The sequence below is a fragment of the Macadamia integrifolia genome, chromosome 3, assembly GCF_013358625.1.
Source record: "Macadamia integrifolia cultivar HAES 741 chromosome 3, SCU_Mint_v3, whole genome shotgun sequence".
Lineage (NCBI taxonomy): Eukaryota > Viridiplantae > Streptophyta > Magnoliopsida > Proteales > Proteaceae > Macadamia > Macadamia integrifolia.
The window spans coordinates 4,809,386-4,823,747 of NC_056559.1; the positions used below are offsets into that span (position 1 = coordinate 4,809,386).

At 38.4% G+C, this 14,362-nt stretch overlaps 1 protein-coding gene and 1 non-coding gene across 2 annotated transcripts; both read left to right on the forward strand.

Annotated features, from left to right (window-relative positions):
• The first annotated feature begins 1,151 nt into the window (after positions 1–1,151).
• TRNAG-CCC lies at positions 1,152–1,222 on the forward strand. Its single transcript has one exon. It is a non-coding gene; the product is annotated as a tRNA-Gly (tRNA).
• Positions 1,223–3,994: 2,772 nt separating this feature from the next.
• Positions 3,995–7,936, forward strand: LOC122074500 (3-hydroxy-3-methylglutaryl-coenzyme A reductase 1-like). Its single transcript, XM_042639349.1, has 4 exons — positions 3,995–5,132; positions 5,711–5,892; positions 6,387–6,733; positions 7,045–7,936. The coding sequence occupies exons 1-4, from the start codon at positions 4,120–4,122 to the stop codon at positions 7,285–7,287; spliced, it is 1,785 nt and encodes a 594-aa protein (XP_042495283.1). The 5' UTR covers positions 3,995–4,119; the 3' UTR covers positions 7,288–7,936.
• Positions 7,937–14,362: the final 6,426 nt, after the last annotated feature.

Genomic DNA, 14,362 nt, shown 5'->3' on the forward strand with positions numbered 1-14,362 from the left:
TATTCAAGCATGTAAAAGTTCTTCGTCACCTAGGGTGAAATTGTGATGAAAAGATTCTCATAGTAATTTGATGTTATGATTCAACTTATCGATTAATGATGTCATCATTAATTCTGCCTCATAGATTAAGAGATTCAATCTTAATTGTGGAGTGAAGAAAATCTCAATCCATCCCTTGAAAGGAAAAAAAACTTGCCACTTTCACAATCTCATCAAAGTAACTTTCTGTTAAGTTTGTCTCGAATTCTTGACCCGTTTTGAAGATTGACCCGATTCGACATATTTTGGTGGCGACCCGAATGGGAAATTTTCTGAGATCTGTGATGGAAGCAGAGGGCTTGGGCCGATAGGCCCAAGCCCGGAGCCCATCACTGATCTCGTATGGGGGTGCGGGGGCTACGCCCCCGCGGTATAGTTCGACCGGATCGACCGCGACCCGATGGGTCGAACCGCTATTTGGAGTATATATATAATGTACTGTTGCTTGTTGAGAGTCATTGTATTCTAGGGTTTTCACGAAGCTAGGGTTTCAGGGCGAGTTCTTCCTCGCCGCTGTTAGGGTGTAATCCTTCTTCTGCATAGTGAATCATCTTCTTCTTCGCCCGAGGACGTAGCACACCACCCTGGTGTGTGAACCTCGTTAAATCTCTGTGTCGTACGGATCTATTGTCTTTCTTTATTCGTGTTTCTTGGTGTTTGATCTAACACTTTCCTTGATTAATCAAAATTTTTTACCATCTGACAGGATGATAGTGATAATTTTAATCATTCAATAGATAGTGGAATGGTTTGTAGAGAGTCTACATACCATTTGTTGAGCACTTATTCCCTTGGTACTTCACCGACTCTGAATCTCCCCATTGGCAAGTGCTTCCCATTCTAGAAGGGAAGTTAGAAGGAAGGAACCAGTAAGAAATGCTATATAATCCAGAACCAGAAGGACTCAAGTAGAGAATAACCATATCCAAAAGCAGAATGATGACTCCAAAAGCTTCACTTTATTTACATTTTGGAACCCACTAGGCCTAAACTCAAGCCGTCAAGCCGACTCAAGCATGATTGAATCTTTTGTTCCCTCTTCTTAACTAGCTGTAAAAGAAATCTATATTTTTTTATTCTTAATCTATCAAACGGAGTTTTGCAAGCATCAAGCGCATCTGGTGTAGTGGTATCATAGTACCCTCCCACGGTACTGACCAGGGTTCGATTCCCTGGATGCGCAATTTTTTAATTTGTAAGAAAAAGAAGTAACTCATTGGCTGATATACGATTAGGTAGTTTCGTTTTTCTTTGTTAGGATCAGTTTTCACCTCAAAAGATGAGAGAATGTTTTCATTTTTTATTTTTCAGAGAGTCAATAGGGGGAATATTTAACACACTGGAAGATGGAATGCATTGATGCCACTTTATAACTATTTTGTTAATAGCTCAATATATGTTTTGAACTTTCCAACTAAGAGATATAAAGGAGGAAAGAAAAGACTTGTTATTTAGTGGAAATAAATTCGTGATCATAGGTTATCTCAATATATATATATATATTATGGTACCCTTATTTGGATGTTGTTAGTATTCTTAACTTTTTAATATCGCCTTTTTTTTTTTTTTTGGTCATGTTAGTATGAATCTCAGCAATGTTGGTATAGTCGGAGGATAGCAACACACTTCATACTGCTTCTTTTAGGTAGATACTTAATTCCACTTTATTATGCATCTATTTGATAATAGCTCACTATTATGTTCTGGATTCACCAATGCTTTATTATGGATCATTCATATCTATTTGGTAATAGCTCGATATATGTTTTGGATTCACCAACTAGGAGATATAATTTATAATGAGGTGGAAGTAAATTTGTAATCGTGGCTTATCTCAATATCTATGCAAAAAAATTGAAATTATATATTGAGCTCAGCATACACACATGCGCATGCCAATTGCTTTTTATCTCTTGATATTATTCAAATAATCCAATAGAAATTCATTTTTCCTTCTAGTGATAGCAATATATATTTGAATGTGCTTCCCCAAGAATTTGTGTTGTCAAAAGGATGTTTTCCTCTGTTGTAGGACTTGTTTGTTTTATTATAAAATTTTCATGGTTATGACATTTTAAATTGAAAATTTTCCTTTATTTAAAACTTCCTAATTGTCAATACTCGTTTTTGTATTTTACATTAAAATAGATAGTGAAAATTCATATTTTACAAAAACAAAATATAATAACAAAAACATTTATTTTTCTGTTTTTACATAGATAATGAAAGAATTTATAAATGTGTTTTGGACAGGAAATCTAGAAATTTAAATTTCTAAATTTGAAAGTTAACAAATATATTAATAAGTTCTTAGTAACCCAAGGGGGTAGTGCAGTTGGTGAGCAACGGATTTGGTACGAATCATAAACTTGGACGTCCTGAATTCGACTCTCACTAAGCACACATTGGGCCACTCACACTGGGGTCTTTAGTACTCTTCACTACTTTCAATGAAACCCCAATATGATCCATCTGGTGGTGTTTAGTGCTCTTCACTACTTTCAATGAAACCCCGATATGATCTGCCTGGTCCATGCGATTATGGGGTCATTGGCAAAACACACACACACACACACACACACACATCAATGAGTGAAACCAAATTTCTCGTAAACAACCAAGCAAATCCAACTAAGGTGAGGTATTGGTAACGGAGTAGTAGCCTTTTTTCATACAAGGCCCATCTCAAAAAATAAATAAAAATTAATTAAAATTCCTGCGCTTTATCCTATTTTTAGATGTTGGAGCACTCTACAAATACCCATTTATAGTCTAATAGATTAGTGACAGCTAATCAAAGTGTTGTACTTAATCATCTATTTAACTAAATAACCAACTCTTGGCATTTTCCATCCAAACGCTACCTTTTGTAGTTGGGCTTATATAGCCTTCAGATGGAGACCGTTGATCTTTGCGTCATAGTCAAAAGAAGAGGTCCATGGATCAGTCCACGATAGCCGTCGTCGGTGGACTGAAGAGAAGACAGCACAGCATTGTGAGTCAACATTCAAAGTTTGAAGCTTGCCACCATTTAGGGTGTCATGAATATCCAACGGGTGGGAGGATTTGATCATGCATTTCAGTTGTTGGATGCTCATTATAGCTCATTTTCTTGTAGATTATTTTGTTATCACTATTTAGGGCCCCTACTATTTATATTCAGTTAGGTTTAATGTTTTACTTCCCCTACCTACCTCCGAAGAAGGCTGAGACCCATAAATGATAGGACATTGATTCGATTCGGTTTAAATGATTGGTTCTGTATGGTTCATAATGTAATTGATAAAAACTAAAACCAAATTGGTTCAGTTCCAATTATATGATTTATAAGAGAGGATCTCCACATGCACATGGTGCAATTTTCCATCAACAGAGGTAGGTTTATTGGTTCAAAATTAAAATTTAATATATTATTTTCAGAAAAAAATAATGCTACTGGGCTGTGTTTTTTTTTTTTCGTAAAAGAAAGAGTGTGCTTCACAGTAATAACTAGTTGGTCATAACCCTCAAATCGATGCCTTTATACAGCAAGCGGGGTTTTTTCTGGACCAACGAGTGATACGATAAATCGAAAACGAAACCAGCCAAACAATGATTAATTGATCGGTTCTAATTTAAATGATTCGATTCGTTTCTCGATACAAACGGTTTCAGTCAACACACGCGTATACATTAACGGCCGACAAACGGTAGTAATTAACAGATTTTAACCAGGGTAAAACAGTAAAAAAAAAAAAGATAAACATATGAGAGACGTGGAGAAGAAGCGCAATGCGCAGCAGGCGTATCGGAACTTGGGATCGTTAAAGAAATGCGAAGGTCCGCATATGCGTACATACGTGCTCCCCATGCGACTACGGCGTCCTGCACGCCGTCCGTGTGGTTCAATCGGCTTGGGCGCCCGCCTCACCCCACCCTTTAGCTTCTCTCTATATAAATGAAACTACCTCCACTCGTCAAAGTCCGCCCTTGTAGCCAAAGTACAACTTAGGTTAGGAAGGTAGGCAGGCACGCGTCGCCGGCAGGTCTCGCTCGTTCCCTCCGCTCTCTTCTCCGGCCTATTTTATCCGGTGAACAGCCATGGAAGCTGCCCGCAGGAGACCGGAGAAAACTCCGACTCTGGAAGGGCCTGGGCCTCAACATCAGCGTCGGCAACTCCATCACTCGACGACGAAAGCTGTGGATCATCATAATCATACTCGTCCACCGACTCCACAAGCCTCAGATGCTCTTCCCCTCCCTCTTTACCTCACCAATGGCATCTTCTTCACTCTCTTCTTCTCCGTTGCTTACTTCCTCCTCCACCGCTGGCGTGACAAGATCCGCACTTCTACCCCTCTTCACGTCGTGACCTTTTCTGAGATCATTGCTTTATTCTCCCTCATCGCTTCCTTCATTTACCTTCTCGGCTTCTTCGGCATTGATTTTGTTCAATCCTTCATCACTCGTGCTTCCCATGAGGCTTGGGATGTCGAAGACGAGCAGTTCCTCATCGAAGAAAATACTCGTCGTGGCCCTTGCCCTGCTGCCTTGGACTGCCCTCTCCCTCCTTCTATTGCTGCCCCTGCTCCCAAGGTTGTCGATCCGGCACTCATTATCACGCCGATGCCTGAAGAAGACGAGGATGTAATCAAATCGGTTGTTGATGGAACAATTCCCTCTTACTCGCTAGAATCAAGGCTTGGGGATTGCAAACGTGCGGCGACAATACGCCGTGAGGCGCTGCAGAGGATGATGGGGAGATCGCTCGATGGATTGCCACTGGAAGGGTTTGACTACGCTTCCATATTGGGGCAATGCTGTGAGATGCCAGTTGGGTATGTTCAGATTCCTGTGGGAGTCGCAGGTCCTTTGTTGCTTGACGGAAGGGAGTATACAGTACCTATGGCCACCACGGAGGGGTGCTTGGTGGCCAGTACCAACAGGGGTTGTAAAGCCATTTACGCATCTGGTGGTGCCACCAGTGTGTTACTCAGAGATGGGATGACTAGGGCGCCGGTTGTGAGGTTTGGCTCTGCTAAAAGGGCTGCAGAGTTGAAGTTCTTTCTGGAAAATCCTGTCAATTTCGAGACTTTGGAGGTCGTTTTCAACAAGTAGGTTCATTTTTTTAACTTAGTCTTTCGAATTCGATTTTTCCTTTTTCTTTACACTTCTATAAATTTTAGATGTCATTTTGTATTAATATGTTCTGCTTTTCCATTATTAACCATTTTTTTCCCTTGAAGTTTGTAATTTGCCAATATCTACTGCAAAATATCTGTTTTGTCTGTACACTGTGTTATTGAGAGATGTGTAACCTTTTCTTTTTCACTTGTTGACTTGTTCTTGATTTTCATTACATTTAGAATTATAACAAACCATGCTTAGCATTGATTTCTTATTGTATGTTAGGTCTTACATATGCCCAATTTGATTAGGGTTCGGGGTTCTTGGATCTTTATCTTCTGCTACATTGAAATTTTTTCTCTTTCATTTGTTGACTTGTCCTTGATTTTCATTACATTTAGAATTATGACAAACCATGCTTAGCATTGATTTCTTATTGTATATTAGGTCTTACATATGCCCAATTTGAATTAGGGTTCGGGGTTCTTGGATCTTTATCTTCTGCTACATTAAAATTTTATTACAATGAACTCAATATAATTCTTGTGATTCCTCTTGGTTGCAGATCTAGCAGATTCGCAAGGCTTCAAAGCATCCAATGTGCGATGGCTGGGAAGAACCTTTATGTGAGATTTAGCTGCAGTACTGGGGATGCTATGGGAATGAATATGGTATCCAAAGGCGTCCAGAATGTCCTTGACTTCCTTCAGAATGATTTTCCTGACATGGATGTCATGGGAATTTCTGGTTAGATACTTATCCCTGTCTTCTGCATTAGAAGCACTGGAGTCTCATAGAAACTAATCTGGTTAATCTGATACAACTTGCTTAAATTTCATTAACTATGCAAATTTGAGTGACACTTTCTGAAAACTTCATTAACTAATGTGACGAGGAGGAAAGCTCTTCTTCAAACCCCCCTTCCGGGGGCAAATAGAAATATGCTTGTTCATAGTACCATTCATTTTCGGTTGCCTTAAGAGGCATACATTCATTGTGTTAGCATAGGACATACGTCCATTGGAACCAAAATTATTGAATCCTAGAAATTCTTGTAGTAGTTCTTCATCAAAGCCCTTTTTGACTAGGACTCCTCTCAATATCTATAAGAGGAGAAAAAATGAGGAAAAAAAAAAAGGGAAGCCTCTCAATACTTGAGAAGTGATTCACCATCCTAGTTATCTCCATTTCTGGCTATTCAGTCTTCATCCTTTGTTGATTTTGTGTTCCAAATTGTTTAGGAAATTTCTGTTCGGATAAGAAGCCAGCTGCAGTGAACTGGATAGAAGGGCGTGGTAAATCTGTAGTCTGTGAGGCAATTATCAAAGAAGAGGTGGTAAGGAAGGTATTGAAGACCAATGTCTCTGCACTCGTAGAGCTCAACATGCTCAAGAACCTTGCTGGGTCGGCAGTGGCCGGTGCTCTGGGTGGCTTCAATGCACATGCGAGCAACATAGTCTCTGCAGTATACCTAGCAACTGGCCAAGATCCGGCCCAGAATGTAGAGAGCTCTCACTGCATCACCATGATGGAACCCGTTAACGATGGAAAGGATCTTCACATCTCTGTAACCATGCCTTCCATTGAGGTATTGGTCGTTCCCTAATCCTTATAGCCACCCAATTTTTGTTTCATCTTTGTCTCGACTGGCGTAAATCAGTTCACATTTCATTTCTTTCCTCGGTAAAATTTTATACAAACAAGTTAATGGCAGCCATTAGGGCTGCAGCATCTTTGGTCCTATCTTTAACCACTTTGATTACCCCTCATTATCATTTTAAATTGAAAGATTCCTTTTTTTTTTTTTTTAAATAATTGATGATAAATATGTCCTTGTTAAAGAATTAGACGGAATCTGATTTAATATTCATTTTCTTTTCTTCTGCTGTTCTGTTGCAGGTGGGTACAGTTGGTGGTGGGACACAGCTTGCATCTCAATCAGCTTGTCTTAACTTCCTTGGTGTGAAGGGTGCGAACAAAGATTCGCCTGGATCAAATGCAAGGCTGTTGGCCACCATTGTTGCTGGCTCCGTGCTTGCTGGGGAGCTATCCCTTATGTCTGCTCTGGCAGCTGGGCAGCTTGTTACGAGTCACATGAAGTACAACAGATCAAGCAAGGACATCTCCAAAGCTGCTTCTTAAGACAAGGAGGAAAGAAAGCATGACACAGAGAGAGACAAAAATGTCATTAAGATTAATAGAATTTTTTTGGGGCCATGGGAAATTTTAAAACACAAAAAAAGGGTTGAAAGAATTTTTTTTTTTTTTTTCCTTTCTTTAATCTCAGGGTTGGAGGAGTTCGCTAAAACAGAGAAGGCTTGAGAAAGAAAACCTGGGCTAGTTTCTATTCTTTGTATTGTTTCTTCTTTCAGACCATGTGAATTTGTTCTCTTCAATGAGCCAGCCTGGAGAGAAGAGAGTGGGAGGGTGGTGGGAATTATATATGTATGGTGAGGAAGGAGGAGGGGTGGGAGAGAGGGAAGCTACAAAGTGAGGATGGCAAGCGGCAAAGTAGCACTTGGAGAGGTTGTGTTGGTTTGTATTCTGTTAAAGGCCTTGGGAATCATGAGGAGAGGGTCTCAGAACTCAAAAGCTTTGGGATCTGTGTGTGTGTGTGTGCCCAAATTGTGATGTGTTTCTCTAATATTTCTATTATTTGTTTTCAGCTTGTATCTAGAAAGACATCTAAGATAGAATTTCATTGTTATCTCTAGGTTTCTTGAATTCTTTTTCTTCTTTTGCCGAGCTGTATGGATTGTATTATTTTACAAATTTTTTTTTTCTTTTTTAATGTTTCATCCGACTTTTCTTTTTCAGGAAAAAATGTGTTGCCTATTAATCAAATATTTTTGTTTATTTTTGCGTTTACATTATTCAGTCTAGACAAAGTTTTCCTTCACATAGCACGTCACAGCTGTACAAGTTAGAACGGAAGCACTTGCATAGGAACATCATGGACAATCTTGCCAATCTCTTTTCCTCTTTTTATTTAAAAGAAAAGGGCCAGGTGATGAAGACTCATCACACCATTTCAGGGTTCACAAACATCTATAGGGTTTGTTAATATATTTTTTTAAATATCGTCCGTGTTTCTGAAATACCTTTGTGATATTCTCCCACCCACGTCTAAACTCCTGTGGTGAATGATTCGTGGCTGAACGTAAACTTGATCATTCAATTTAAGATTTTAATTCTCATTTTTTGAATTTTTGTGATAGGAAGGCCGTATACATTGTCCATTCATATTGGGATCTTGATTTTTTTTTTTTTAATCAAAGCTTGATTTTTTAAGCAAAAATTTTAGGTTGGACTGAATTAATTTTTAGATGAACAGAGGATGATAGATCTTATTTGTTCATGAAATTTTGGTCTTATTTCTTCATCAAATTTGAAAATCATATGATATGTTATTAACCTTTGATTAGATTGAGCTACAACCATTTTTTATTGGTCGAAGGTCCAAATTTCATGTATATAATATAACTTACAATTTGTTTATTTTTCAAATTTCAATATTGATATCTACCTCTATCTGTTTAAATCCTTTTGCCAATATTTGGAACAAACCCTACTGTGTGATACCTTTGGCCTTTGAACCAGTCCTTTCCTTGAAACATCATAGCTTAAAGACAGTGAAATTTGGATTAAACTAAACAACTGCGCCACTACCATTAGAATCTGGATCAACTCAACCATCACAGATTGCAATTGAATCTTCTTGAAATAGTATGGCTTGGTAGTCAGAAATATGCATGAGTATAATAGAGTTATTAACAAAGGATAATGACAAGCAAATGTAATAATGTTAGATCCGGAATCAGGTTCATCTCCCTTGCAGGTAACCATTACACTCCATCTCACACGGTCCATGAGATATGTTGTGAAAAGGATCCGCAACCCATAAAAGGAAAAAGGGAACAAGTTCAATCCAATAAGAGATTCAAAAAGATCAATTTATAAAGTGTTTTATTATTGGTTGTGTTATAGTGTCAGTGTGCCATCATCCAGCAAAAAAATCCTAAGCGGTGAGCCGGCAGTGAGCATCCATCGGTTGAGTTGCATGCCAGTCCACTCATCGCTCATGGCAGAGGATTCAAACTTGTCCACCACCAGTCCACTTTTAAGTTAAAATAAAAAAATAATAACAATAAAAAAATCTGGAAGTGCCTCTCAGTCTCTATCCCCTGAAAAAGTTCTTGTAGGACCCTCTACTTGAACGACCAAAAACATGAAATTTGAGAGCAGTCCCCTTTCCATGAAGTAGGTCAAGTTGCTTTTATTCTTTAGATGCACAATTATTATCATTTAGGGGAGGATTCATGCCCTTTACGTGTATTGGCATCTCCTATCTCAAGTCAATGAGTGCACGAAAGAGAACTGTTTTTTCTTGATTCATATATTCTCATATGGTCATGGAGAAAAAGAAGGGTATTATTGGTATTATCTACATCATCTTTTCTTATTATTTTTAGTAAAGCTTAAGGTTATAAAATTCGAATTGACAGGTAGGGTCAATTTTTGTCGATTTTAATTTAGATCGAATAAGAATAGACCAGATTGTCATAGGGTAGGTAGATTCATCTTTATTAATAAGGATGGGAGTGTAATAATGACCTAAGAGTTCATTCATTCTGTACCTACGTGAAAGAAAAAAAAAACAAATCATCCATTTAAAATAATAATAATAATAGTAATAATAACACTGATCTCATCAATGACCAACCCAGAAGAGAGGGTGGAGGGAGGGGAGGGGAGAGGAGAATTATATGTACAGTAAAGAAGGAAGAATTGGGAGAGACTCAGAGAGTTGGGGGGGGGGGAAGATTATATGTACAGTACAGAATGAGAAGGGGAGAGGGGGAGGCTAATAAAGTCAGGATGGTAAAATGCCAAGTACCACTTGGAGCAGTTGGGTGTTTGTATTATGTCAAAGGCCTTGGAACCTTGTAGGAATCATGAGAGAGGACCTCAGAACTCAAAAGCTTTGGTTTCTCTCTGTACCCAAATTGTGATATGTTTATCTAAGTATCTTTTCTATTATATTTATATTTATTTTCAGTTTGTATCTGGAAAGACACCTAAGATGGATTTCATGGTTATTTGTAGGTTTCTTGAATTCTTTTCACTTTTTTCTTGCTTCATCTTAATTTTTCCTTTTATTAGTAAAAAATGTGGTGGGATGTACTTTCAGTCCAAGGTTTTTAATTCTTATCATTTTATATTTTTTTTAGAGGAAGAGATATATGTTTGCTCATTTATGTTGATATCTTACACATCAAACTAATAGGAGATAACGAAACAATAACAAGAGAGGAGAGACCAAAAGAGAGAAGTATAAATTGCCGTGTAATAGACTTTTTTAATCAATTCTTTTAAGTTACATTAGGCTCATGGTTTAAGTAATTGGTATGGAATTGACCATATCACTATCAATTATTATCAATACCAATACCTAACCAATATTTTTATTTTATATACAAAGAGTCAAATGATTTAAAAATTATATATATATATATATATATATATATTTTTTTTTTAAATTCACAATTTAACTGTTCAATATAGATCGATTTATATTGGTATCAATCGTCATCGATATCAGTACCAATGTTAATTATTTAAATCATAATTGAACTGAAATTTTATGAATAGATAGAGAATGATGGACCTTAATTGTTCATTAATTTTAAGTTAGATAAGACATTGTGCTGCAATCACACTACCTCCTTTTTCTTTTTACAACCTAAAAATGCTTAAAGGGTTCTACTAGAAAAGAAAAAGTGCATTAAGGGTTTTATTATTCCTAATCGTTCTAGAACTAGCCTGTAGTAGTCTGGAAGAGTCTCTCACTCTCTACTCTTTACTATCTACTTTCTTCCTTCCCATGCCTGTAGGCCCTGTAACTTTATGGGCAAAAAAAAAATTGGAGCGGTCCCCTTCCCACAAGGCAGCTCAATTCTCAAGTCAATAAGAACACAGACGAGTATCTTGAGATTCACATATTTTCAAAGGGAAAGGACTCGGCATGCTGCTAGATCTCCTAGGGCTAGCAGCTTAACCAACCCCGGATGGAAGGGGCATTGAGGTCATTACTAAAAGAGAGGGAGAGAGACTGACGTAAATGGTTATCTCATAATACATATACAAGGGGGTCCACATGGTCAAGAAGGATAGAGTTTGTGTTTCCTTCTTGTGTATAAACTTGGGATGGGCCACAATGCAAGAGGTGCAAATTGGGACCCAAAAACCTGAGCTTTCCCGAAGCCCAACCAAAAGTTCTTGGCTTGGGCTGGGCTTGTGTCTCAATATGTAGGTCATATATATGTAACCCGCTCTCAGGTGAAAATTAAAACATACAAAACTCAGGCCTGTCCCATTTAAGCTCAGGCTCTCGCTCCCGGTCTGGCCTGAGTTGAAACCGACTGGGTTCATCTCTGACCAACATGTGCAAGCTTTGAGTCCGAGCCAGGCTTCACACCTTAGGCTGGGCCCAAGTGTTATGGGCTCTGTACAGCTTGGGGGCCCGACCCAGTTGCATCCAACACCCCTATTTGTACCCTGATGGGCCAAGACCTAGTACTTCGTCTTTTCTTTATTTGTATCACCGAGACACCCAATGGGCCGGCCATATGCACCTTGGTAGACCCGGCCCATTCAAAGTTGTCCACATCATCTTCTATATAGACATTTTATATCCAAATGGGAAATTACCTGGTATCACCCCTAAAATTGAAAATAACTTGGAGTAATACTAAAAAAATGAAAATAATGTCTAGCAGACTTGACCAAACATCTCACGACACGAGCTGACGACAGCCATGCAGCACATGTATGAAAGTCAGTACCATCCCGTTAAGGACAGGTTTTGTTGTTCATATGTCAAGGGTTGGTAAGGTTTTGCGCGTTGTATCGAATTAAACCACATGCTCCACCGCTTGTGCAGACCCCCGTCAATTCCTTTGAGTTTCGGTCTTGCGATCGTACTCCCCAGGTGGAGTGTTTCACACGTTAGCTGGGCCCCTGATCCGCATAGACCAAGGGCGAACACTCATCGTTTACGGCATGGACTACCAAGGTATCTAATCCTGTTCACTCCCCATGCTTTCGCTCTCCTCACTTTCACAAGATTATATCTAAAAAACCCATTCGGCATTTAAGGCATTAATTGATGATGTCATCAGTGTTTTATTGTCTAAATGGCCAAACTACCCTCTTGGATATGTAAAGTTACCATAATGTCCTTGGCCTTAATCCTCCCACTCACCTTCATCTTCCTAGCTAACATCCAAATCTCAGAGTTCATCATGTCGAAACTCGTCCAAAACCAAGAAGCCCTAGACTTCACTTGCTCAAGTACGCCCACCTACCAACGCCTTAGCGATCGAATCTCATCGGAATGAGTCGCTTATTGGCTCTTCAAGGCGACTTATCTCGTCGTCCTTCTCTCCACCTCTCCACCTCTGCTGTCGTCTACTCAATCGTTTCTATCTACACCGGTAAAGAACTGCTGCTTAAATTGTAAAAATCACAATTTTGTCATATGCAGCTCCAAATATATCACCAGTCCATGAATCATCAACACTCTCTGTTAAAACTGCATGGATAATACACAGGAGGTAACAAAGGGGGGAAAAGAAAAGAAAAGCAACAGGCTGCCACAGAAGAAGAAGAAGAAATCAAGAGGAAAAAGGGAAATAATAAGAGGAAGAAGAAGAATATTAAAGAAACGAAATCGATTAACACTTCTTTAACAGAGAAGAAAGAAAGGAGGGGGAAATTAAGGGGGAAAAACATCAGGTCATAACTTTCGACCTTGCCCCTGGGGCAGTGGAACCAGATTGAGATAATTCACTTGATCTCGATTTAACCTGAAATTTCAGGTACTTTATTGCAACACAAAGGTGAATCTAGCAAAAAGTAATCCCATAAATCAAATTTCATATTCTAAGCTTTGGAGATTGAATCCAGCTGTGGTTTTTGGTCGTGGTTTTAAAATCATCAAAATCATTGAATTGGTGTTTGCTTGGCTTGACGAGGAAAGCCAGATGCCGATCATCTGCTTTGATGCAGTAAGAGGGATCGAGTTTATGGATTTTGAAAAATTAAAGACAGAAGGAACAAAGGGAAGATTTGGGTATTTGGATTTTTTGGGTTTGACTTGGTAATGGCTGATGGGGAATACTAAGTTCAAAACAAGATGATGGATCTGAATTTGTATCTCTACCTCGTTCACCACGGCGACCAGAATTTGATCTTGGGTACTATACTTTGTTAATTCGTTTTCTGGTTTTTCGATCTGATTTTGAACTTTTGTTTCAGTGGTTCAATCTTGATGAATTCAGAAATCTGAATCCTATAACGTGTTAATTTGTTTTCTGGTTTTTGATCTCTGTGTTGCTCGGCGGTTCTAGTCGGTGAAGCCATGGAGGCGATAGAGCAATTAGGTCAACTGTCCGAGTCTATGTTGTACCATTACCACGAGAGTCCTCTCACCACCTCCAACTCCGCCGCCATCCAATGCTGGACACCAATTTGAAATCCAATCATCCCAGCTAGGATCGCGGCTAAGCTGGTGGTGGGAGTATGCAACGGTTTCCAATGGTAAAAAATGGGTTCTTTAAAAGGTTAAGTAGAAGGGTAAAAAAATTTTACCTTTTCAGGTAACGATATTACAATTTAGGGGTGCGATGGATATTATTTTTATTTTTTAGTGTTATTCTAAGTTATTTTTAATTTTAGGGGTGGTATCAGATAATTTCCCTATCTAAATTGATACTGCCTATATATCATAGAGGTTTAAAAATAAAAGATTTATAAAGTCTAAGAAGTGAACTGAATTAGCACAATTTTAAAAGCGAAAGGGAAAGCCATAGGTGGCGGTCAAAACAATTAAATACAATACCAAATTTAAAGAAGTGGCTTACTAGTGGATCAATTTTCAATAATCCAATCATGAGGTCAATTCACCCATGTTTAAAGAAGATCTTCATTTTCTACCGGTGAAGCAAAATTCTTTATCGGTTTAAAATATAAATATTATTATTAGAAAGAAAGAAATTTTCTAGGCTATATAGTGCATGCTAATGTCTCTCTATCTCATTTCATTGGTGAGAGGAGAAAAATCGAAACAAGGAAGTGCTAATGTATGCTATACAGTTAATCATGGAACTCAATACCTAATAATTATAAGGGAAAAAGAAAAGTGCATGATTGTGTG